We start from the raw sequence: 26,727 nt of genomic DNA, 5'->3' as shown, positions 1-26,727 counted from the left end.
CCTAGAAAAAATAAATGATAATTGTGAAGTGGAGTCTCTTAATTGGAGTGAAGATAGCTTACAAGCCTGGCTATGACTATCAATGCTTAAATAGATTTTTCTCTCCCCTTTTTAAAATCATAGATTTTATCTGTTCTAAGAGGATCTCCAGTAAATGCTTACCTAATAAAAACTTCAAATGCCAAAGAGGGGAAAAAATGGCGGTGGGGAGAGTTTAAAAACAAACAAAACAAATTGGGGGAAAGAAATTCTAAAAATGCAATATTGGCACCATTTACAGACAGAAAGTTACTCTTGGTCCAAAACACACTGCAGAAATAATCCAGTTTGAGATTGCTTTAACTGCCCTGGCTCAATGCTATGGAATTTTGGGAACTGTAGTTTTGTGAGACATTTATTCTTCTCTGTCAAAGGGCTCTGGTGCCACAATAAACTACAATGCCCAGAATTCCCTAGCATTAAGTTAAAGCAGTCTCAAACTGGATTATTTCTGCAATGTGTTTTGGACTGCTTGTTACTTTGGGAAACATGAAAGATAATGATGTATAATTTTCTTTGATATAAAATTATCATTTTTGGTATATTGAAAGTACGGTTATCATGATAAGGCGAATTTACTTTTTAAGATTTTTGCTTTTTGCTACAAATGGAGCTAATACTCCTGAAATCTAAGGAACATCTGACCTGTAAGGAAGCTATTTGATTTTGCTAGTTTATTAGAAGCAGGCAAAAAATAATAAGGAGAAACCAGCAACAAGAGAGAGAAAGAAAAAAAGAAAGACTTTACTCATTTTCTATAATGCCAAGCAGACATTACGTATTCTAACTGAAATACATGTTTACATTTTTAATATGATTTATTTTAATTCACATAAAAAGAACTGAGAAAAGTGAAACAAGTCTAGGCACTATAGAGATCTTATACTGTGTATAGTCTTACACAGAAGCCTACTTCTTACATTGCTTTTAGAAATAATGTTGGGCAAGTACATATATGATAAGCTTGTCTTAAACATTTTATTCATCCATTTAGTCCTCCCCTCCCCCTTTTTTTAATTTTTTTCCCTCCAATTTGGGGAAAGAGGCTGGGAAAACAAAAACAAAAATCTGTTCCTGTCCCCCATTTTTCCATGTTTTGTTCTGAGCCTTCATATTTTTATATTTAAGGTGCCTTATTCAGAATTGTTCCATTCACCATTTGTTCCATGAAATGTGATTTTGAACTATACTCATGAAATATGCAACATACTCATTTTTGCATCTAACTTGGCACTAAGCACCTTATGGAGGTTGGTATGCTAGATGGATCAGCCTATTCACAAAATTCACAGTGTTAAGAAACAAGTTGTGCTAGAGAAATGAAAAAATTGATATTCACCGCTTTCTTTGCAGAGGACAAAGAGGAACTCTGCTGCACAGTGCTTCACATCTGTGTCAATGTGGGTCATGAGGCGCACCAGTTTATTTCTTAGCAGGTTTCCCACCTCTGGTCTATTCTTCACATCCCGTAGTGGAGGGAGTACCTATGAACACAGAGAATAGGAAGAGTTAGTGAGAGAAAGAGAGCTTCCCATTAACTTGGCTCTCACAAGGCCTTGCCTCAACAAAACTCACCTTTACAAACTCTAATTCTCATATTTATCACTTTTATATTAGATACCCATACCAGACTTACACAGTGGGTCCTTGGTAATCCCATGGGGTTTGGTTCCAGGACCCCTCTGTGGATATCAAAATCTGTGTATGTTCAAGTTCCATTGAATACAATGGCCTAGTAAAATGGTGACCTTTATATAAAATGGCAAAATCAAAGCTTGCTTTTTGGAATTTATAGTAATAATAATAATAAGTTTTATTTATAAACTGCTTTTCCGCAGTGATCAAAGCGGTGTACAGGTAAAAATTGCAATGACAGAGTAGATAATACAGAATAAAAATTGCAATACATAAATAAAACTTCAATAAAAACATTACAGATATACAAATTAAAACCATTACATCAAATCCAAGCTAGCTGAGTGCAGTCGATAGTACAGTGCATCCTCGCCTTACGCGGGGATCCGTTCCGGATCCCTCCGCGTAAGGCGAATTCCGCCTATGCTCAAGCCCCATTGTTTCCAATTGAATTGAATGGGACGCGCCGCCCCTTCCGCCCCGCACGTACCCCGCGGCTTGAGCGCGTATGCTCAAGCCGCATATGGCGCGCCCGCGTATGGCGCGGGCGCACTGTACAGTACATACAAGGGAGAGTCATGTGATATCAAGGAAAATCGGGGAAGGCTTGCCGAAACAAGAAGGTCTTGAGTCTCTTTTTAAAGAAATCCAGGGAGGTGGTGGAGCGGAGCTCATCGGGAAGGGTGTTCCAGATCCCAGGAGCCGAGATGGAAAAGGCCATTTGCAAGGTTGACACATATCTCGCCATTGGGATCCTCAGCAAATTCTTCCCAGCTGACCTAAGTGTGCAGGGCGGATTATATGGGGAGAGGCGGTCCTCCAAGTAACCTGGGCCCAAGACATTTAGGGCTTTATAGGTTATAACCAACACCTTGTATTGTGCCCGGAAGCGAACAGGCAGCCAATGGAGATCTTGCAAAACTGGTGTTATATGCTCAGTCCTGGAACATCCAGTGACCAACCTTGCTGCCATATTCTGCACTAGCTGAAGCTTCCGGGTTTGGTACAAGGGTTGCCCCATGTACAGTGCATTACAGAAATCCAACCAAGAGGTTACCAGAGCATGTACCACTGTTTCAAGGTCCCCCCAGCCAAGGTAGGGTCGCAGTTGGCATATCAGCCAAAGCTGAGAAGTCAACTGGAGCAACGAGTCCAAAAGCACCCCCAAACTGCGAACTGAGTCCTTCAGGAGGAGTGTGACCCCATTCAGGACAGGTGGGCAAATTTCACCACCCGGACCGGGAGTGCCTATCACTAGTACTTCCGTTTTCTCTGGATTCAAACTGAGTTTGTTTTTCCTCATCCAGCCCATTACCGACTCCAAGCAGGCATTTAGAGGAGAGATGCCATCCCTAGTCACTGCATCAGTCAGAGACACAGAGAAACATATTTGGGTGTCATCAGTGTACTGATAACACCATGCCCCATGTCTCTGGATGATCTCTCCCAGCGGTTTCATGTAAATGTTGAATAGCATGGGGGACAGAATAGCTCCTTGAGGGACACCAGATGTTAGTTCCCTCTTATCAGAGCAAACGTCCCCCAGTTGCACCATCTGGAATCTACCTAAGAGGTAGAAATGGAACCACCGGAGCGCAGTGCCTCCGATACCTAACTCTCTCAGGCGTTCCAGAAGGATACCATGGTCAATGGTATCGAAAGCCACTGAGATGTCCAAAAGCACTAACAGGGACACACTTCCCCTGTCCATGCCCATATTTTTAAAAAAGATTTGCAACCCATAGATACTTGAATCTATGAATTAAAAAAATCCATGGATAAGGAGGATTGACTGTATAACAGGATCTAACACACAAAAATTAATAACAATAACAAAATTAACAACAACAACAACAACAACAATAGGTTTACAAACAGTGTGGGAATGTGGAAAGGCTCATCTTCCTAGTCCTCCCAAATGTTACAAAAATATGCAACAGGAAGCCCCTGTATTGGAGGCAGCAAAACATGGAGTAAACATATACAAACCAAGCAAAAAATATGTCATAAACTGCATGTTTTTAATGTAATCAGCTGATCATAAAGAAAGGCCCATAGATAACTGTATAAGTAAAAATATGAGAATAAAGTACAGTTCTGGACAAACACACTCCACATATAGCAATATATGTGGGGCCTTAACTTCCATTCTTTTTAATGTGCTCGCACCCATTGAGAAAGCTGGGGCTTGCCATCCTCAGAAGCTCAAACCACAGATGGCAAGCCTGCAGTTGGCACGGGCGTACTGTAGTAAAAAATGGCTGTGATGCTACATGGGCATGCAATGAAGCAACTGCTCATGATTGTAGATAAAGGGAATGCTGTGAATGTAGCATATCTTGATTTAAGTAAGGCCTTTGACAAGGTCCTCCATGATATTCTTGCAGAAAGTCTAGTAAAATGTGGGCTAGATAATGAAACTGTTAGGTGAATTTATACAGTTGGCCCTCGGTATTTGCTGGGGATCCAGAACAGATCACTCTATGAATATCAAAATCCTTGGGTGCTCAAGTCCCATTGTCCTCAATGGTGGCATGGCTATGTGGTTGCACCACCATTGGGGACCATGGGCCTTTTCCCCCCCCCCCCCCCCAGCAACCTGAAGCCTGCCTTGCTGCTGTTACCACGGTAGGTGGCAGGAAGGGGAATGCCTCCTATTCCTCCACCCTACTCTTCCCCCCACCTCCTTCTTCCTCCTTCTGCCAGCACCTCCCTCCTCCTTTTCTTCCTCCCTACTCTTCCTCCTCCACGTCATCGCCTCTTCCTCCTCCCCCCCTCCCCACAGGCTTGCCATCTGCAGATGCTCAGCAGGGACGTAGCCAGGATTTTAGGAAGGGGGGGTCCAGACTAAGTGCCACCATTATAATGGGGCTTGGGTGCGGCAGCGCAGCAGCACACACCATTCATTTTTCTATTGGAAGGGGGGGTCCGGACCCCAAGATCCCCCCCCCCGGCTACGTCCCTGTGCTCAGATCTGCATGGTTATGGAGGGCCTACTGTAATTAGCTGATCAACCAAACTGAAAGGGTGCTCACCAATGGGTTCTCTTCAACCTGGAGATAGGTGATTAGTGGGATGCCACAAGGTTCTGGGCCCAGTGCTATTCAACACCTTTATCAATGACTTGGATGAAAGAATAGGGGGCATGCTTATCAAATTTGCAGAAGACACCCAGTTAGGAGGAGTAGCTAATACTTCAGAGGACAGGATCAAAATTCAAAATGACCTCAACAGATTAGATAATAAGCGGGCAGAACAAACAAAACAAAGTTCTACAGAGAGAAATGTAGGATATTACTCAATGGTAATAAAAATGAAACACACAGATATAGGAAGGGTGGCAACCTGGCTTGAGAGCAGTACATATAAAAGGGATTTAGGAGTCTTAGTGCCCCTCACATTGAACATGATCAGCAATGTAATGCAGCAGCTAAGAAAACCAATGCAACTGTAGGCTGCATCAATAGGATTATAGTGTCTAGACTGAAGGAAATAATAGTAGCACCCTATTCTTTGGTCAAACTTCACCTAGAATATTGTGTCCAGTTCTGGGCACCACAATTCAAGGAGGATGTGGACAAACTGGACCACATCCAGAAGACAGTGATCAAAATGGTAAAAGATCTGGAAACCATGCCTTATGAGGAGTAGCTTAGAGAGCTGGGGATGTTTTCTCTGAAGAGAATGTTAAGAGGTGACATGATAGCCAGTGGAACAAAGTCCCTCTGAGAGTGATGGAGTCTCCCTCTTTGGAGGTTTTTAAACAGAGGCTGGATGGTCATATGCCAGGAGTGGTTTGTTTGTGTATTCCTACATGGCAGGGGATTGGACTGGATGAACTTTGAGGTCTCTCCCAACTCTAGGATTCTATGATTGCTTCACCATGATTTTTCTTTTAATTAGATGTATAAAACTTTATAATCAAAATGGTAATACAGCTCATCTTTCATCCATCATCCCCTGGGTTTTCACAGTACTCCACTTCACTCAGTGCTATTGGAGTAAGCACTTTTTATTTTTTTTTTTAGAAAATTGTACTTGCTTTCTATACTAGCAGACACAGAAAGTGACAGCCACATGGCCATGTGTCCATGTACATAGGGACTAAGTGCTTGGAATCTCTAGGATAGGTAGAGAAAAGATTTTTCCAAAATCAAGCAAAGCTACTGAAAATAATGTTGCAACGCCAAGTCATAACATAAAACAATAGTAATATATAGTTGTTAAAAGAGAAACTTAAAAAACAGGAATAAGTTAGAAAAATACAAAGTAGTATTACAACACACAATAAAAAAAGTTAATAAAATCTAAAATGCTAGCTATAGTTTGGCCAGAGATATAGGAGGTACAGCTCCCTTTCTAATTTTATGAGATAAAAAAGGAAAAATAACAACCTGATAAGTAACATAAGGGAATGCATCTCCCAGTAAATAGATGATACATTTCTCTTTGAATCCTTAGAATCTTACAATAGCAAAGGCAATATAGTGGTCCCTTTGTATACATGGAGGATCCATTCTGGATACACACACACACCCATGCGTATGCAAAAAAACACGGGACCTCAAGTCCCGTTGATTCTAATGGTGGTGTGCTCCTCTGCACACCCGCTTTGTCCCCCTGGGCTTGCTGTCCACATGAACTCAAGTTTGCAGATGGCAAGCCCGCATATGGCGCAGGCGGACTGTAATCTCTGTTGCAGGTTGCCATCCAGTTTAAATTACTTTGCATTACAAAGCAAGTTATCATACCAGTCATGCTGTAAAATGCTAATGTGCAATGAATTAAAGAATGCAAGTTATTAAACTAATATTGCAGCATGCAGCAAATCACAGAAATCCATTTAATATGCAAAACAGATGCAATTTTGTTGAAATATTTCATAAAAGTGAATCAGTAACACTGGATCTCAGATAAATGTAGGCAAGCCACATTTCTCTCTCTCTAATCACCTGTTGTGCTCCTTGATCATATACTACATGAAGACAGCTTATATAGTAGTACTACCACCTAATTAGGAGGTGAGGAAATTTCTCCCTCAGGGTGAGAGAGACTTCCGTATGTCAGAGAACACCTTTCCACAATATGGCATAAAGAAACACTGTGTACTTCACGTGTGAATAAAGCATCCTGCAATTTCTGCAAGGTAATTTGACAGCAATACATTTCCAAACTGATGACACAGATAGGGTTGCCATATCCCGCCGGGGGGCGGGACAATCCCGGTTTGGGCAGTGCCATCCCGGTCCCAGTCCGGTTTGGCGCCCAAACCGGGACGGCCCTGCCCACTGCGGCCACCTCAGCCCCCGCGGCGGCTCCAAGGCCTTGCTGAGGCCTGGGAGGGCTCTCCGCGGTTGGAGCTCCAGCCGCGGAGACGCTCCCTCCCAGGCCCCAGCAAGGCCTTGGAGGCGGCTCCGCGGTCGGAGCTCTGGCCGCGGGGTCCTCCAAGGCCTCCGCGAGGTCAGGGAGGAGGAGGAGGCCGCTTCCCACCGCGGCGATCGCCGCGATGAGGAGCAGCCTCCGCCTCCTTCCCGGCCTGGGAGCAGGCCTAGGCTTCCTCCCAGACCAGGAGGAGGACGAGGCTGCTTGGCACCGCGGCGATTGCCGCGATTCCAAGCGGCCCCGCGCCCCTTCCCGGCCTGGGAGCAGGCCTAGGCTTCCTCCCAAGCCGGGAGGAGGAGGAGGAGGAGAAGTTTTAAAAATATAGGACCTTTTTTAAAATTTCCTAGCCAGGAAATTAAAAAAAAAGTCCTACATTTTCAAACCTTGTCCTACATTTGTCCCGGTTTGGAGATCCTCAATTATGGCAACCCTAGACACAGATGGGGTTTGCCTTATGCTTTTGCTTGCTCAATATAAGCTTTGTTTGATGGATGCAACTTGATCAAAATACAGTACCTTAGCTTTAAGAAACTTCCTTGTCTGCCGATGGGCCCGGGCACTCTCAGTTAGCAAGTTCAGCACAGGGGTCAGGCTTTCCTTAAGTTTATGGCCCTGTGAAAGAGTCCAAATGAAGCAGGAGGCCATCATTACATCCTCATCCTGTTATTTACAAATATCATGTATGCAAAAACTCACAGGAATAAATATTTTTTCTAGAAAGAAAACCAAAAATTCTAGTCCTGGTTCTCTTGTGGTATGGATAATAACAGGTCAGCTATTGGCAACATAGTATTAATGAAGGTAGACAAGTTTCATTCAAGTCTCATGTTGAAATGTTATGTTATTAAAAACTCCTCCAAAATCGTATCTCTGTGTAAAGTTCACCCCTTTTCTTTATACCTGTATTACAGGTGGGCAAAGTCTAGTCTACAGGTTGCATGTAGCTCTCCAAACCCCTTTTTTCAGACTCTCAGTACCACCAAGAATTTTTGTTTTTAAAATAACCAACACTTGCCAAAACCTGTCATCGAACCACTCAATGCGATTAATGGAGAAAAGAACTAAGCAAACCACTATCAATGTCATAGCAAACATAGTTTCCTTTAGTTAAGTATCAATAATCAGCATCACAGTCCATATTATTTGTTGTTGTTATGTGCTTTCAAGTCAACTCTGAATTAGTGGCAGGTCTACCCTAGGGTTTTCTTAGCAAGATTTGTTCATACGAGGTTTGTCATTGACTTACTCGAGGCTGAGAGAGTATAATTTGCCCAATGTCACCCAGGGGGCTTCGATGCCCAAGCAGGGATTCAAACCCTGGTCTCCCAAGGTCCTAGAGCCTATTTCATGAGAAAACAAAGTGGAAATGGAGCCAGAGAGTAACAGCCCTCTCCATGCCTTACTACATGATGTCGTGTCATGACTGAGGTGCCAGGAGCCACATGGGAATGGGGCGAGCCCTGTTTCCCCTTCAAGACCCTGAAGTCCATTCATTAATGGTAGTTCCTCCTCTTACCCCTTCAGGCAGATTCTGGCTACTACTTGTCCCATATGGCTTGCTGCCATCTCATCTGCTCTCTGCTTGTTTCCCAGAGCAAAGGCTCTGGTTTTGCTTGTGTATATATGTTGTCCTGCTATGACGGTGGAAGGGGAAAGGTGACCAAGACCTATGCCAGCTCTGGAATTGGGTGGTGGGAAGGAGGGGAAAATGGATTTTAAGAGTTGGTGGAGTAACAAACAGCTATACTAATCTCACTTTTTGAGACACTCTTGAATGCATAAGGACAGAAAGTTTTAAACTGGCTAGCTACTCCTGTTAGCAGTGGGTATTTTTATTTTTGTATTAATAAGGGAAAAGAGGGGCTTGCTCTAGAGTGGATGAGTGCCGCCACCACACCACTCTCCCCCTCCTTTCTCTTGTGGCAACATAGGTTGTCATGCTCATCACTTCTCTTAACACCCCCTCCCTTAAACTCTCCTTACTGGGGTAATAGAAGGTTTTTAAAAAATTTTTTTTACCATTTTTCAATTTATGTTTACTGCTCTGAAGTGTGGTTTTCTGTATGCACAGTTCTGACAATTGTTTGTAAAAGTGCTTTGTTTTGAAAGAAAAGATGAATATTACAGAGCTGCTCCTGAGTCTGGCTGTTTTATTCCACACACACAAAAAATCAATAAAACAGTTTTCCACCTGAATGAAAACTACTTTAAAAACGCATTTGGTTACTACAGATATGTTAGTGTATCAAACACATCTCACTGAAGACATTAAAGGATATTAAAGACCAGCTTTTGTTCATTTTACTTTACTTTGTGTATGAGTATGAGTTTTTGTGTATATAGTGTTAAATTAGGTATTGTATGCATTCAAAATTGATATATAGTGTTTTATTTATGTTTTTCAGCCGCTAAAATGCATTTGCAAGCTAAAGAAACCTGAGCTCCATTTTTCAACTGATTCCACTTTCTGGTCTCTAACACATCAGAGGCTTCCTGTATCAATCTTGATAACTCCAAAATGGAGGTGAAAATCTAGGAACACACTTTGTATGGGAAAAGCTAGAGTGTAACTATGGAAAAATACTGGAAACCAGAGAGTTATACAGCAACTACAGCCTGAAAGGCAGAGATCTAATCTGTTCTATTTTTTTTATTCCACCTACTAAATTCTTATCTCAAAAAAGCAAAAAGCAGATAACATTCCAATTCATTCAGTTCCAAGCCAACCAAATGCTTCAACAATGAAACAGTTAACTTTTTAATAAGACAAATCATGTATCTGATCATGGAATGTTCTCATTCATTGTGTGAATCACCCTTCATCCTACTCATACTTCACATAACATGCTTTAGCATATGGTGTTACTGCCTCTTCAATACCATTGCTGATTGCTATTATAGTAGTTATCGGAGAAAGCAATAAGTTAGTGAGACTCTGTGAAAAACACAACAGGGTAATGTCAAAACATCCAGTCAGGACCCCAAAACCTGCCCTGCTAAGTATTAATGCTATTGAAAGTAAAAACTAATGTCAACTGATTGGAAATTGTGAAAACTATTTCACCCACCCTGTCAAGACGTCGGTCAAGGAAATCCAGGAGAATGTTGACAGCATCCATGTTGACTCCCATATACTCAAGTGACCCTGGATGTACCTTGGGGGCCAGCAAGACATCCAGACATTTGAGAGGCAGATTGCCCAAGAGATTGACGGTGTGGCTGAGCAAAACAATATAAGACAAAGCAAAGAAGAATTAGCAGAATTACATGGCAAGGATGTCTTTTTCACTTATAAAACATCCAGTAATTAGTTCTAACAAAATGAGAATAAGTTCCCAAGCTGTCCTTTCCTGGCACTATGATTGGAACTTAAACACCAATGAGAACATCTAATAACAGTGTTTTGTTCCCTGTCCAAGCTTCCATCTCCCTCCTTTTCTTCTGTTGTTTGCACATTATCCATTTTTACATTACAAAAATGGACACTGTGTCCATTTAGATTTCTGTCAGACTTATTGTTTGCAAAGTGCTGTGGAAAATTATTTTTATCTAAAAAACTTTTGTATTCTAACCCCAGATAAGCTGTCAAAAATAGCCCAGAATGTTTCAAACCAGTGTTGGGGATGTCAAAACAATATCCTTTTTCATATGTAGTGGACTTGTAAGCATGTGAAAAGTTACTGGTCTAAGATTTATATGTTAATTCAAAGAATTCTAAAGGTAGATTTTGTAACGTTACCAAAAACCATGCTGGGGGACATTATGGATAAAAAACTGGACAGTAAATATGGATCATGTCTTAGATATATGACAATAGCAGCAATAATATTGTTTGCTCAAACTTGGAAACAGACTGACAGTAGAATAATGGATTATTAAGACAGGTGAGTTGGCCTGAATGGCCAAATTAATGTGGGTTCTAAAGGATAAACCAGTTGAAAACTTTTTGAAATACTGGAAGCCTTTGATAGATTTTTTTAAGCAACAAGAAACTTAACAACATAATAATCTGTGGCTATGGGTATTAGTACTTTTAGTAGGAATGTTTAGTTGGTCCTGTAATGGTAGAATTTTTTTCTCTTTTTGTTACAGTCAGGATTAGGGGCCAGAGCCTTACTGTATATTAGTTGCATGTCTTTTTTTCCTTTTCTTTTTTCTTCTGTTCTTTTTCTTCTTTGTGTTTCTTTATCTTTGATTGTATATTACTTTGATTACAAATTAAATTGTTTGTGTAAAAATAATAATTAATATAAAAACACTTTTGTATTAAGTCAACATCATCAAATGCAGTAAAATTCAGAGACAAAGCTATGTGAGTCTGGAATCAGTATGCAAAGGGATTTTGCAGCACCTTTGAGACTGTGTGAAAGAATTATGTAGAGAGATCTTATAGCACCTTTGAGACTAACTGAAATAAAGAAGTTGGCAGCATGAGCTTTCATCTGAGGATGCATCTGAGGAAGTAGACTGAAGTCTAGGAAAGTTCATACTGCCAACTTCTTTATTTCAGTTAGTCTCAAAGGTGCTACAAGATCTCTCTATACACTGATTCTACAGACTAACACGGCTATATCTTTGAACTGTGCAAAATAAGGTGCAATGTGAGCTTTCATAGACTTGGACTACTTTCTCAGAAACATGGAGTGAACTGATGACCAGAGAGGACCACTATAGACTATTTTTCATACAGTCTATGCAGGTCCTCCCTGTATAGTTCACTCCATGTTTCTGAAGAAGTAGACCAAGTCTATGAAAGCTCATACTACAATTTCATTTGCAGGGCATCTCATAAGTGCTGCAAAATCCCTTTGCATACTCATCATCAAATATAACTGAACACTGGGATTCTTTATACCTGACAAAAGCTATGTAGCTCATAATGGTTTTTCATGTTAAGGTAGCTTCAGCAGTGGCACTCTCTCTAAGAAATATCTCTTTTAGCAAGATAATTACCTGTGAAATTCTTCTGTCCGATCCTCTCCATCTGCTGAAATCATCAGGCAGTGACGGAGGAGGGCACCCAGGCGTCTGTATAGAGCTGCATCTTCCTGGCCCCAAAACATAATGAAAGGGATGAGGAGATGGGAATTTACAACTCTTTCGCACAGTTTGTTGGATACAAGTCAGGTTTACTCACATGATTCAAAACAGAACATGCTTGTGGACATTTGACCAAGAAAAAAAATGCATACAAGGAACTTGAGAATCTCCACTGAGAAAAATTATGCCTCAGAATGCAACTTCTGCATATGTATAATTTAAAGCTCCTGCCTCCCACTTTTATGAAAGAACAGCAACAAATGTGCAGCTGAATTAATTAGTTTGGGACTGCTAATTTCTTTCACAGTGTCCTTTCCACTTCTCTCTATAATATAGCTACAAATTTTTAAGCCCAATGGAACCGCTCTTTTTCCCCAAATACCAAATTTAACAAAGCTGCACCAATAGATAACAATAATTCAAACATAAGCAAGACAAACTTTCAAAGCAAATTCCAGATACGTTCATACAGAACACCAAATTTTTAATTTTAAAAGGTGAAGCAAGAGGTAAATATTGAAAACCCTCCCTAGAAAGTACCTTATTCTCACTTCATTCTGTGTTGTACTCTCTCTCATACTTAAAGTCTTCCAGAGCAACTAACTGATTATTCAGAAACTGAAAGAGATCAGTTTCTTATGACGTGAGCATCAAGGTCCATCATTATCCTCTCCATCAGTTAATAGAACAGGCATAAAAGGGACCTTATCCTAATTGTGGTTACACATGTATTTCATAAACATTTTAGGGGCTATACAGATGGGCGGGATACAGCCGCTCCTTTTCGCTGCGGATTGGTGCTGCGGCAACCACATGCATCAGCACCAATCTGGTCCCTGAAGGGAGCAAAAAGTAACTGAGAAAACCATCTTTTTTTTAAAGCTCCGTGGAAGGGGCGTCATAGGTACACGATGCACCATGATGATGCCCCTTCAGTGCTGCGCCGTTTGGGTGCTGCGCCATAGGTGCGTCATCATAGTGTGCACCGTCTAGAAGGGTACATGCCAAAATGGCACCCAGGCGTCATCATTAGGGCTTGGAGCATATAGACACTCAGCCCTCACCCTGCCCACAGGCCACCACAAAGTGCCAGTCTGTATAGCCCCTTTCGTCTCCTTTCCTCCCCAGTATAGCTGAGGGGAAAGATAAAGTTTATCACTTTACTGATAAACATATTCTACCAGATTGTAACATATCTAAGTTTACCACATCTCAGAGTGGGTTTGACAATTTGTTTCACTTCCCCCGATGTTTTAGAATACAACTTTCATTAGCCCCTGATCCCATCCACTTCATAATATTGAAAGGGCCCTGGTTACCTACTCATCAAAGAAGCAAATATGCTGTCACACAATTTTAGAAAAAGAGACATCACCAGTGAATAATGCTCTTCTGTTGATAAAGTAAAACAGATTTGTGCCTTTGTGTACCTAACAAACAAGCATGTTTATGAGTCAGTCAATGAACAGAGCAGTAAGCTGGTCAAATATGTAAGCACTCCCACAGAATAAATCTGAAGCACAAGGGACCTCTTATCACGGGAATCATGGATAAAAGGAAGCCAGAAACCTATGGGGTGCCTTACCTCATCCACTTCCCTCTTGTTGGTATCAAAGGTGATATTGAACAGCACCTTCAGGATCTCCATGGCCCGTTCTGCCTCCTGCCGGGGTAAAGGCATGGAAGGGTTCTCCACAGCAGCTACCTCATGGGGATCTAGCCACTTGACTCCCAGTGTAAGTTCCAGGGTATCTGTCATAAGACTGATGCCCCGGAGTTCCTGTGCCAGCTGCTGTCGGATGTCCAGCCTGAGTGCCGTTAGCAAAAAAAAGAAGACGCAAGTCAAAAAATTTTATGTCATGGGGAAAGTTTCTCTCATTATACAGCTTGATGCGATCTGTGAGGCCCACCACAATCCGGGCATCAGAGGTCAGCTCCTGAGCCTCTCGGCTGCTGAAGACAATGTTGCAGAGGCATTTAAGAGCCTCCAGGATGACATCCAGGTCTGGAACTTCTACAATGCGCTCTTCTGTGTAATCAATTCCAGCATGCCTGGCTAGGGTCTTCAAGCCTTCCATGGTGGCAAAAGGTTCAAGGCAGGTTTTATCCCGGGACAGGATCCGGATGCTTTCTAAACATACAACCTGGCAGGATGGTTGGAGTTCCCTCTCCAAGAACTTGATCAGAAGCATGGCTAGTTTCTACAGCGTAAGAAGGTGAAAATGAGAAATTTATAAAATCTAGTAAACAATGCAATACGCTTCCACATGAGAAAGGAGACTTAGTCCATGTGTGTACTTATTACACAGTTAATGTGTGACTTCATGTTCACTGAATAAAGATCTGTATTTTGTACAGATTATCACAATCCACCTAGTATTCTAGCCACAGAACTACCTGTACTGTAAGCAGAGTTCACACTGTTTCCCCATGAGAAGAACACTCCATGAGTCAGGAATAAACCTGAAAGACACTGCAGCTTATTTAATGAGTGCATCATTCCTGTTTCATTTCTGATGCTTAACACCACTCATTTTGTAGCCAAAACTGCAACATCCTCACAAGAGGCTGGTATCACTTTGATTGAGAGTTCCTGCATGGCAGGGGTTTGGACTGGATGGCCCTTGTGGTCTCTTCCAATTCTATGATTCTATGATTCTGTTATCATCAGGCTTGGAAGAAGCTGAAAGTTTGCAAAGAAACAAATAATGGGGAGGGAGGATTTGGAGAGACCTTAAGTGTAGTGGACAACCTCCCCCCCCCCCATAGGAAAAGCCCTGTGAAGACTGAAAGTGCTTACTGTGACCATTCAATGCTGGCTGTTTTTTTGTGGAGGGGGAACAGAAAATCAGGATAAGGAGAAGTAGCAGAACACTGAACAGTATCACTCTAGTCGGCAACAGTTTGCTGCAAGTCCCACTAGCTTTGTCAAACATCTAATTCACCTTTATGCATTTGGAGAGAACTGACCATACAGGTAAAAGTCCAGATGTGTAATATCTGTGGCTGGATTCTAAATTCAAGTGATAAAAATACTCCATTGTTACAAGTAAGTACCAAGGGTTAGGAGTAGCATTTGATGTTATCAACCCACATTTCTGTCATAAAATGAGCCATGTAGCATAAGACTAGATAAACCTGCTTTGCTAAACCTAAAATAAAAGGACCTATTGGCTGACCAGTCAAGTGTTCAGTCATGGAATCAGGATGATCAGGCTAAGTAATCATGCAAGATTTGAGGAAGAGAATCCAGGCTTGGCTTTAATGACGTGTGAGATTTTGCACTCTCTGTGTCATAATAAAGGAGCAAGCTGGTCCAGCAGAGAGTGCATTTTGCATTGCAGAGCTTTAATGCTGAATCTAAAACTGGAAAAATTTAGGTTTGGCAGATATCTCCTTTTTATTTTCCTTCTCTTGGCACGACTGAGTTCTGCAAGTCATGGTGTCATTTCATCCAAATTTGATCAAGTCTTAGGAGAACTCTGTTTTTGAAGCATTATTAATAAACGTTGCATGGGATTCTTGCTTTAGTGTTCTTTTAACTAATATTAATGAACAGCTCTATTTATATATATGTAACAAACTACTGTCCATAAAAATTGGTGACTCAGTTGTGGCTCAGAACAGTGAAGTGAGACTGTAGTCAACTGGGAGAAGAGAATGAAACAAAACAGCTATGTGCAACAGCAGGATATGCAAGAAAGATACCTTCCAAGTCACGACATGTAGCCACAACCTAATTCCATAACCCATCTTTAAAGAAGCATTTAGGATGGGCTGAACAGTTCTACACTTTCGGTAAATAAAGCTGTCTTGGACTAATTCAAAACAACACTGGTCTCTGTGCACAGTGAAAAGTGTGTTTGCCCCTGTACAGAGATGGGCAGTATATAGACCTCCAGATGTTGCTAAGCAGCTCTCCTGAAAATCCCATCATCCCTCACCATTATTTCTGTTGGCTGGGGCTAATAAGAGACAAACCACATTTCAAGGGCCACACAAAGGGGTTATACAGATGGGTGGTGGACATAGGGTTGCCATAAGTGAGGACCTCCAAACCGGGACAAATGTAGGACAAATGCAGGACAACGTTTTCAAATGTAGGACACATTTTATAAAAATGGAGGACACTCAAAAAATTGAGGCTTTTTTAGAAATGTTAATATAAATGCATGTTTCTTAGGCATGATCAAAATGGAGGACATTTTGACATTATTCATAGACAGATCATGGAAATGTACTTCCCTTTCTGGCCACCCCCCTCTCCCCATTCCAAACAGCACATTTGAGCATTGAACATGGCTTTATTTTAACATTGCCTCTTGCATATTTCAGAGGCTTATTCCACAACCAAACCCTTTGGTCAAGGGACTTTGGTTTTCCTTCATTTTGACTTGTTTTGTCTGTATTCCTCCCCACTAAATAAAGGAGACATGAAATGGAGTTAATGGGTACAAGTTGTTAAACAAAAAAGTCTTGTGAGACTCTGTAGGCAAGAGGTGCACCATGTTCAGAACTGCATTAAGCACACTTTGGCTGCTGCCACACTGCTTTCACTCTCATCACTCCATCCTATGGAATCCTGGGATTTGTAGTTTGTTGTGGTGCCAAGGCTGGGCTTTGAAATCTCAGGCATAAGAGAGGCAAAAGACTTGGGCTGCATCTACACTGCATCTACACTGGAGAAATAATCTGGTTTGAGACCACTTTAACTGTCTTGGCTGAATGCTATGGAATTCTGGGAATGGTGGTTTGTTCCAGCACCACAGCAGAATGGCAGTTACCCCTGGAAAGCTCTCTGACCAAGGTGACCAATGCCCTCACCCCAAAATGTAGGGCACCCAAGCAAAAATATGTAGGACATGGCCAAAAATAAAAGCTAAAACACCCATGTAATTATAAATCCATGCTTCTTAGCCATGATCCAAATGGAGGACATGTCCTGGAAAAGGAGGAGGATGCCTGGTCACCTTGTCTCTGGTCCAAAATACACTGCAGAAATAAAACAATGCTGGACTGAAATGCCCAGAGTTCCTCACCAAAGCTGCATCCACACTGAGGAAATAATCCAGTTCGAGAGTGACTTAACTGTCCTGGGTTAGTGCTGGGGAATGCTGGGAACTGTAGTACACTGTGGCCCCAGAGCTATCTCTGACAGGGAGTCCCATAACCCTCCAAACGTAGTTGAACTGCAGTGCCCAGAATGCCTCGCCAGGTGCATCCACACTGAGGAAATGGTCCAGTTTGAGACTGCTCAGTGCTGGGGAATCCTGGGAATTGTAGTCTATTGTAGCCTCAGAGCCATCACTGACAGAGAAGTCTCAATGTCTCCCAAACACTAGCATTCCCAGGATTCCCTAGCATTGAGTTAAAGCAGTCTCAAAGTGGGTTATTATTCCTGCAGTGTGTGTGAGAGATATAAAAGCTAGGGACTGGATTCATTTGGAGGATCTCTGTGTCCAAAACACACTGCTTGGACTGCCAGGGCTCAGTGCTATGGAATCCTGGGAATTGTAGTTTATTGTGGCATTGAGCTTTGGCAGTTAAAGGGGTCTCAAAGTGCAGAGGGGGGGGAGAGAAAAGCCAGGGAGAGTGAATGAGCTCTGAGAGGAGGAGGAGGAGGAGGAGGAGGGAGGGAGGGAGCCAAGGGAGGTGGCCAGGACCATCAGCCTCCTCTCTTCCACCGAAGACTGCTGGCAAGAGGCTCTGCCCCGCCTCCTCTGTGGACCATTCAGCTTCCTTTTGTCAAAAGAGCTCTGGTGCCACAAGAAACTACAATTCCCAGAATCCCATAGCACTGAGCCATGGATGTTTAAGGGGGGGTCAAACTATTTCTGCAGCCTTTTGCAACCCCAAAGCTTTCTATTATTTACCAGCAACTTGCAAGGCAAAATCTCTTCCTTCCAAGCCATTGAAAACCAACCCAAGTGGAGGGGGGCTGATTGCTTCTTTCCCATTGGTCAGCTTTGGGAGAAATTTGCATATTACAAGGAAAGGTGTTTAGGGCCTCAAAAACGACCCTGTGATAAAGAATTACAACAATACTGAGTGGTAGACATTGAAAAGAGGAGGCATTTAGACTCCCAGTGAAACAGGAACAATTGATGGCCTTTTTTTCTTTGCTCACTGTAACCTGAAAGTAATGCCTTTTGCAGGGTATATATACCAAGTGGGCTGGCAATAGCTCTGAGTAGCAGATGTCTTTAAGACCTGCTCTCTAGGCTAAGCCAGGCAGGGATGCGGGGAGGGTGGCATACAGCCATTGGGGAGGGGTGGAGATGCCTCCAGGGCCTTGCTGGGGGGGGGGTCCTGGGGGAGGGGCCAAACCAGGGTGGGACTGTGTGGCCCTGCCCCAAACTGGGAAAGTCCCGCCCCCGGGTGGGATATGGCAAGCCTAGGTGGACACCGCCCCTTTTCGCCCTAGATTGGGGCTGTAGCAACTGCATACCATGGCCTCCGCAGGGAGCAAAAAGAAGCCCCAAAAATGAACTACTTTTTCACTCCATGGAAGGGACATCATAGCTGCGATGGGGCAGCATGATGACTGTCCGCACTGTGCCATTTGGGTGCTGCGCGTGGGTTGTGCCATGATGCCGTACACCATGTAAACGGGTGCGGCCATCATGGCACAATGGGGGCTGAGTCAAGGCAACGAGAGTACAGACACTACACTGTGACTCTGCCCACAGGCCGGCACAAAGTGCCAGTCTGTATCCCCCCAAACTCCCTACTCCTTCTCTTTCTGATGTTACTATTGTTGTTGTGTGCCTTCAAATCATTTCTGACTTACAGTGAACCTAAGGTGAACCTATCATGGAATTTTCTTGGTAAGATTTGTTCAGAGGAGGTTTGCCATTGCCTTCCCTTGAGGCTGAGAGTGTTTGATTTGCCCAAGGTCACCCTGCTGGTTTAATGGCCAAGATGGGAATCAAACCCTAGTCCAACACTCAAAACCACTATGTCACGCTGGCTCCATAGAGACCCCACTTTTCCACACAATGATGCCTGAAGAAACTAACAGTGAATAAGTTATAAAGAAACACAAACCTCTTCTACAGTTACAAACCAAAATAAAGAAGCTTTTCATTAAGTATCTGTAATAATTATACTACTGCTGTTAACATAGTAATTTTTTTTTTTTTTAAATTCTATAATAGCTGGTCTGCTGGGCTAGGCACATATCAGTGGATAAAAGGATAAAAAAAACTCCACGGATTTACAAGACTTAGGGTAGCTCACTGTAATTGGCTTAACAGAACTGCCTAATGATAGAGCCAAACCCCTTAATTATTATGATTTGTCTGGAGAAAGGCCTTCATCATGAAGTACACTATTTGTTACCAATGACCACTTCTTATAATTTCTTTTAATTTATATGGAACATTTATACAAATGTGCTCTTGGGAGTTACCGTATATACTCAATGATAAGTTGACCTCATGTATAAGTTGAGGTCCAGCTTTGGGGCCAAAATTATGGATTTTGCCATGACCCGTGGGTAAGTCCAGGGTAAAACTTGGAGGCTCCTTTGATGTGTGTATGTGAGTCTCACTGAGACTTTTTCATAGTTTCAGCTTTCATTTCAGCCAGACATGCGGGTGGGAGGGGGAACTCTTAAACAAACAGCAATATCAATCAATCACCTAGGACTCTTTCTGTTTGGCTCCAGAGAGAAATAAGCTCCTCTCTACATGGCATGGGGAAATCTGAAAGAGCTGCTATCACATTACCATAGTGACCCATAAATAAGCCAACCTGGGATTTTGGGGCATACATTTTTGGAGTTATAGACAAGTATATACAGTTCTCCTGGAAATTAAGGTGTATAATGTAATGATGCCAAAACATTATCAAGTATGCAAGTAACAACTTCAGAGATAAAAAAAAAAGATTTTAAGATGATTTTCATACACACATCATTTCTCCAAAAGACACACAAATTACAGTACAGTCTTCAAAGATGTGCCAACTATAGCAGGTTAAGCCTCTTCTCTTAGAAGAAATCTTCTTCCCTGGCAGAACCTTATTCCACTTGTTGATCTCAGAGACCTGATGACAAAGCAGTCCACTACCAAAACTACTCTTCTGGAAAAGGTCTACCAGCAGAAAAGCCAAAAAATGGGGAGAAAAGAGGCTAGAGTGAGGGAGAAGCCAGATTACACCAGATCCAAACTTTCTCCAGTGACATGGGGTGAATCACACTGAGGAATTAAAGCAGTCGGATGCCACTTTAACTGCCATGATGCTATCCCATAGCATCCTGGGATTTGTCACTTGGTGAGGTATTCAGCCTGGTCTGTCAGAGAACTCTGGTGCCTTATCAAACTACAAATTTCAGGATGCTGTAGGATAGAGTCATGGCAGTTGGTGCTGTCAAACTGCTTTAATTCTACAGTGTGAATACATCCATGATTGCAAATCTGCTACAAAATTGGGCCATACTGAAGATACTCCTAAGAATTTTTCAACATCCCTAAACCTGAGAAGGTTTGGATTCAGCTATTTAGACAGACAGTAGAATTTTCAGTTTTTTCACTTAATAAGAGTGCCTACATATGTGTAAAAGTGCTGCAGAACTGACAAGAGTTGACAGCTGCAGTATGCTGCCTTATTTTGTTCCATAGTGTCCATCTTCTTCTCCTGCCTGTTATACAATGAAATTAGAATCCTTGTTTCACTATCATGTAAGAGTGGAGGCTGGATGAAGGGACTAGTGCAAAGCAGAAGGTGCCACAGCTGTATCCTGCTGCTTCAGGTATTTATGGGTATCATATTCAAGATAAGATGTGTAGACAAACTGAAAAAATATTGTTTTTTGTGGGGGGTTTTGGGCTATGTTCTAGAAGAGTTTATTTCACCAGCAGTTGTGGCTGGCATCTTCAGAGAATGCTGACATGGGAGTGAATGGGGTATATATACTGTTGGTTGAGAGGAAGCGACTTACATGTTAATCTGTATATTGTTCTGTTGTTGAATAGCAAAGCCTACAGTGTGTCTATTTAATTAACGATCCATTGTCTTCGGGGAAACCCCTCATAAAATGCTGTTTTAAAACACTGAAATTCTGGACCATGCCAACAACTATTAGGTCAGAAAGCACAGGGAAGCCATTGAAATCCACAAACACCTGAACAACTTCATCAGGAAAGTAGAAACTCTTAAAGTAAACAAAGTTTGGCTACCAGTCCTGAAAAACACCAAAATCAAGACCCAGCCCATGCAAATGAAAACCAGCCAGGATGAGAGACATTTCCCAGCAGACAATGGATCATTCATTAGACCCCCTGAGGCCTTGTCATTAAGTAACAGAACAATACGTACACAGATTAACATGTAAACTGCTTCCTGTCAACCAACAGTATATATACCCCACCCACTTCCATGCCAACGTTCTCTGAAGATGCCAGCCACAGCTGCTGGTGAAACATCAGGAAGAAACTTTTCTAGAACATGGCCTCAGAGCCCAAAAAATCCCACAAAAACTAGGGATGCCAGTCATGAAAGACTTCAACTTCACATTGAAAAATATATTTCTGACAAAACAAATTTAATGTATGGAACAATCTGTCAAATTATACTGCAATGGTCAGTGGCATAAAACAGACATTACAAGGATATGATGAATACCCAAAGGAAAATGGCTGTCATTAGAGGATACTGGCTAGAGAAGCCAAGGAAACAATAAACCAGCCACAATACTCACTCACAATATACTACAGGTCACCAGGCAAATGAATATGGCACACATGCCTTGTTTATTAATGTGTTTAAGTCATCTTCTTGATCACTGCAGTCAGTTCTAACAGAAGGTTTTTGACATTCTGGACCACATGAAACCATTCCAAAAATAAAAGAAGAGGCTATAGCCCTGCAGTAGACTGTATTTGTACCACAGAGGAGGTCTGGAATTCAGTCCTGGCATCTCCAAATGTAAAGGCTGCAAAGTGGCAACACAATCACAAAGAATCTGTCAGACACCTCAAGAGCCGTGCCCACTGGGAGCAGACAATACTGGGCTCCATGCACCAATAGTTGGGATCAGCTGCCCAAGGCAGCTCTCTTATGTTTGTATCGAAAACTATCAGGAGAAATGGATCCTTTGTGTCTGGATATCAAAACATACTTCATTCCTTATGCAATGCTTTCCCCTACCAGTAGTTCAAACCCTGTGAGTCAATATTGCCCTCACTCTGGCTCTTGCCACTTTGACTTCAGAAAGTTATGTTGCATGTTATGTTAAGTGCATTTTTAAACAACCATGCTCAAAATGGCAACCTTGGTCTGGAAGGAAAAGCTGTCACATGAAGAGGAGAATTTAACCCTTTCTCCTATTCAAAGAAATTACAATTTGTCAGCCTCATTGTTCCTGATGGATGAAACAAAACAAAAACAGAACTTACCTTTCTTTCTTCCTGTTCCTCATTTTCAAAGGTGAAGCACTGTGATTTCTGGGAAGGAAAAGCAGAAGACTGAAACAAACTGAGAATGAATACTTTTTAAGCGCACAGAAAAGTTTTGAAAAAAAATAATGACCACTGACTGAACACTCACCCACAGAATGTCAAACCAGTAAATAATGCAAAAGTAGGGATAGTTTTTAGTTTAAGGGAATGTGGGAGCTTTGAAGATATTTTGGGTTTCATGTAATGCAATGGTGAAGAGCACAAATAACACCCAAAGAGACTTAGGATAGAATTATAAGTGGTTTATGATGCAAGGCACAGATTCAAGTACGCTTGGACTGTACTCTCTAAAGCTATTTGCACCAAGAAAGCCCTCTGAAGCCAGCAGAAATGCACTAGGAAACTCTCAAGATTGCAGTCATATCCCCCCAAGAAAACAGAGAAAAGTTTCCTCATGCTTATGACTTCAAAATAGGGTAGTTATCTAAAGTGTAATACACCATTATAAGGCTGAGGTACAAGGTTACTCTAGCTAGACAGAGTTTCTAAAGGAAACTGGTAGTGCAAAGGGAAAATCCATGGGCATACAGAGCTCTGTTCATCTTTGGAATCAGATAAACAGCTGCTTAAGCAGTCAGCTGATTTTCAGTGGGAAAATGTCTTGCGGAAAAGGTTACATTTTCTCTCCCAAATTATGGTCACAATGTAAACCAAACACCACACAGTTTTGGGTAAAAGGGCGGAAAATGGAGTTCCAATCACAAAACTCCCATATAATGTCTAGCTTGGTTCATAAAGCTGGGTGTTGTCAGCATAGATAGCACTACACTCCATAAACCTGGATTACCAGCCGCAGCAGGACCCAGTACATGTTTAAAGGATGGGGGGGGGGAACCTGACCTCCATGGGATGCCACAGGATAGCTCCCATGGAGAGGAACAACAGTGTCCCTTCACAACCTCTTCTGAAACTTGACTTCCATTGTGGGAGAAAGGCAGGATATAAGTCCTTGAAATAAATAAATAAAAATAAATAAAAACTAGCTCTGAAGAAAGAGGCAGAATAATTGGAAAATTCTAACTCCCATTTCTTTTCTCAAAACATTGTCCAGAAGGGTACAACAGTCCATACTATTTAATAATATTTTATTTTTGTATCATTGGGCCTGTACAGAGGCCAAAATAAAGCTGCTTCGGTTCACTTTGGAGGTATGCTGTTTAAAAGGTGCATGAATCCTAAGAGTCCAGAAGCCATGCCAAAGCCATGCTCCAGTCCTTAGGAATGGAGCATGGCTTTGGTGCAGCTTCCGGACTCTTAGGACGCATGTATCATTTAAACAGCATACTTCCAAAGTGACCCGAAGCAGTTTATTCTCACCTGTCTGTATGGGGCCATTATTTCAAACCTTCAGAACTCTTCACATGTGTGCTCCTTGTCACAATACTTAAATGTCTTAATTATCCCCCATATGACAGACTGGGAATGACGAAGGCTGAGAGACAAAAAGAAGTCTGCATGAGGTTATATTGCCTTTTGTTCCTAATCCCTACATGGCCAAGAAAGGGAGTGGCCTCTCCCTGCATTGAGATCCCTCTAAACCACCACATTTTGATAGAGGCAAGATCTGCCTTTGCTATGAAACACTACATGTATTGCAGAGGATGAGTACTAGGAAGCATATCTTATAAGTCTGTTGGTATTTACCATTGAACTGAGAATGCACCCTAGAATATGTTTCACACTCCTACAGCTACCTATTGTAGTGGAAGAACAGTAATACTGGGTGGGTGTTTAAGCTGTTTTTCAGGGTAACATGGCCATCTTTACTGGTCTTCTCAATTAATTATTGGTTTTTCCTATTATTGTCATCTCTTCTCACCCCATATTTTTCCTCATGAATCCATTATGATATATGTTTGAGGACCCTGGCGACATCCAAAATACACATCAAATAAATAAAGTTGTGAACTCCCTGATAAGCTTCCAAGGAACCGCAGACTCTTGTATGCCACTGTTTGACAAGCCACCAGCTTACCCAACACAGTTCAACATCTGAAATACTGGGCCTCCTGATCAGTAACTACAGATATCCTCCACATACAGCGGAGAGAAAATGAGAGACCATGGGGTGGGGGGGAAGCAAATAGGATTTTCCTGCCTGTGCTTGAAAGGGGAACCTGCACTCCTGTACAACTCCCTGGTCAGCTCCCTAGAATCCTGCAAAGGGTTTTCCATTTATTGAATTATCTTAACTTTTCCACTATCAAGTACTACTACTACTACTACTACTACTACTACTACTACTACTACACAGGTCCATATAAAACTCCTTTCACTCCTTTCACTTGCCATCCTGAATAGTTATTACAGTGCGCCTGTGTTATACGCGGGCGCACCATACATGGCTTCTAGCATACGCAGGAAGCCTGCACTAGAAGAAGCCTCGGCACGCCTGGAAGCAGTAATGGGGCACGTGCCTGTTGCGTGTGCCCTGCACCGTGCTGTAGGCACAAGCCCCATTACTTTTAATGGGGCTCCAGCATATGCGTTTTTTCCCTTATGTGGGGAGGGGGGGTCCGTACTTGTACTTCCTTAGTAGTATATTTCAAACTTTTTAAGTCCAGGAAAAGCTTTCCATGTCTAGTAAGAAACCACTGTATAAGCTACAGAATATTTTGAAGTATGTTTTAAGACAGTTCACGGAGTTCACTAGCTAAGCTTAGTGATCCCACGTGAATTAAGAATATGTGGCACATGAGTTTGCACTAACACTGTCCTATAGCTGCACATTCCAAGAAAAATGTAGAAGTTGTAGGCAAACCATCCCTCAAAGAAGTTTCCCAATTATTACACATCTACTACTGATCCTTAGTAGTACACTTGCAGCTTTTCCCATCTCTCCATGCAACTGGAAAACCTCTGTTTCAGATAACATCTTGGTTTGGGTTTCATATTGTAAGTGGCAAACATCTACACATTAATGGATGAGGTTCCTTCTTAGTCTCAAATCAAGATCATTTATGTCCTGAAATGAAGTACACAATAAAAGTGCTAATTTTATGACAGGCCTTTTGGAACAAATGTCTTTCAATTGCCATTGTAATGAACAACCAACTCTGTGGTAACCATGCATTATCTACTGTGCCTCATCATTTGGGGCTCCACAACACAAATTCATAGAACATTTCAGTTTATCTCTTTTCACAGTGAGAAGTAACCCTGAATCATTTATGAACATTTTCTCTTTAAATATTTTTCTATTTTGCATATATACTAAAAGAAACAAAAGAGAGAAAATGAGGAATACTATAAGAATGATGATTCTATCCATAAACTAAAAGAAACAGTTTAAACTGGACTGCTTGTTTACAAAGCTCTTAATTGTTCTACAAATGTCTAAGTTGAGCGGCCTGACACACCTACCCTCACACTGATTTTGCTATCTGCCTTGAGTGACATTCTTTGAGACAAAAGTGGAGCATATATCCAATTTGGGTAAAACATCCCAAATTATCTAAAAGAATTTCCTGTAGTCCTAAAAATGTAGGTGATCAATTTAGCCTTGCTGTGTTTGCTGTAAATAAAATTTCACAGAGGTAAAACTTTCCCTTATAATTCAGGCAGAAAATTGAGTAGCAGTACACATGTTTTGCACAAAGACAGTCCCTGGTGCAATTCCCAGCACTTCCAATAAAAAAAGAATCCAGGATGACGACTGCTAGTTGAGGCCTCAGAATGCTGTTGGCTGAAGTCATTTTTTAATCATTTTAAATTACACATCACATAGGAAATCTCCTCCATGTACAGCACATCCTGGGCCAACATAATTGTTAATGCCATACATCTTCCCTTCTGCTGACACAAATCTGCCCATCTATTTCTCTGCCAATCTCACTTTGGCCAAAACAGCACAACCATTAGGCATGTAAATCTAATTTTTAGCAAGAAAGGGAAAGAGAGTGGTCATAAAGCTGAATACGCTGTATTCGTTTAACAGAGCATTAAAGACCAATCTCCTCCAGCAGGCTTATCCAGATGATTTTTAAATTGTGAATTCTGAAATTATGACTTTTAAATGTGGATTGTTTTAATATGTGTAGATCTTATTTGTCTTTTTAAACTTACGTGTATTTTAAACTGATATGTTTTAAATGATGTTGTTTGCTAATTGTTGTTGTCTCAATCTATGGGGAGAGGTGGGTAAGAAATAATAATGATAATGATGATG

The 26,727-nt window shown here is 41.7% G+C and overlaps 1 protein-coding gene across 1 annotated transcript in view; it reads right to left on the bottom strand.

Moving 5' to 3' along the window:
• The window catches only part of RIC8A (RIC8 guanine nucleotide exchange factor A), a 36,946-nt gene that overhangs the window by 9,246 nt on the left and 973 nt on the right, over positions 1-26,727 (bottom strand). Inside the window, 7 exon segments of the mRNA XM_042476426.1 lie at positions 1,379-1,523; positions 7,573-7,668; positions 10,125-10,275; positions 12,010-12,104; positions 13,682-13,924; positions 13,926-14,297; positions 22,497-22,544. Of these exon segments, the coding sequence (XP_042332360.1) occupies positions 1,379-1,523; positions 7,573-7,668; positions 10,125-10,275; positions 12,010-12,104; positions 13,682-13,924; positions 13,926-14,297; positions 22,497-22,544 (1,150 nt within the window).

The sequence above is a fragment of the Sceloporus undulatus genome, chromosome 1, assembly GCF_019175285.1.
Source record: "Sceloporus undulatus isolate JIND9_A2432 ecotype Alabama chromosome 1, SceUnd_v1.1, whole genome shotgun sequence".
NCBI lineage: Eukaryota > Metazoa > Chordata > Lepidosauria > Squamata > Phrynosomatidae > Sceloporus > Sceloporus undulatus.
Note: the sequence above shows the minus strand (reverse complement) of the source record. Positions and strands in the feature narration are given on the sequence as shown.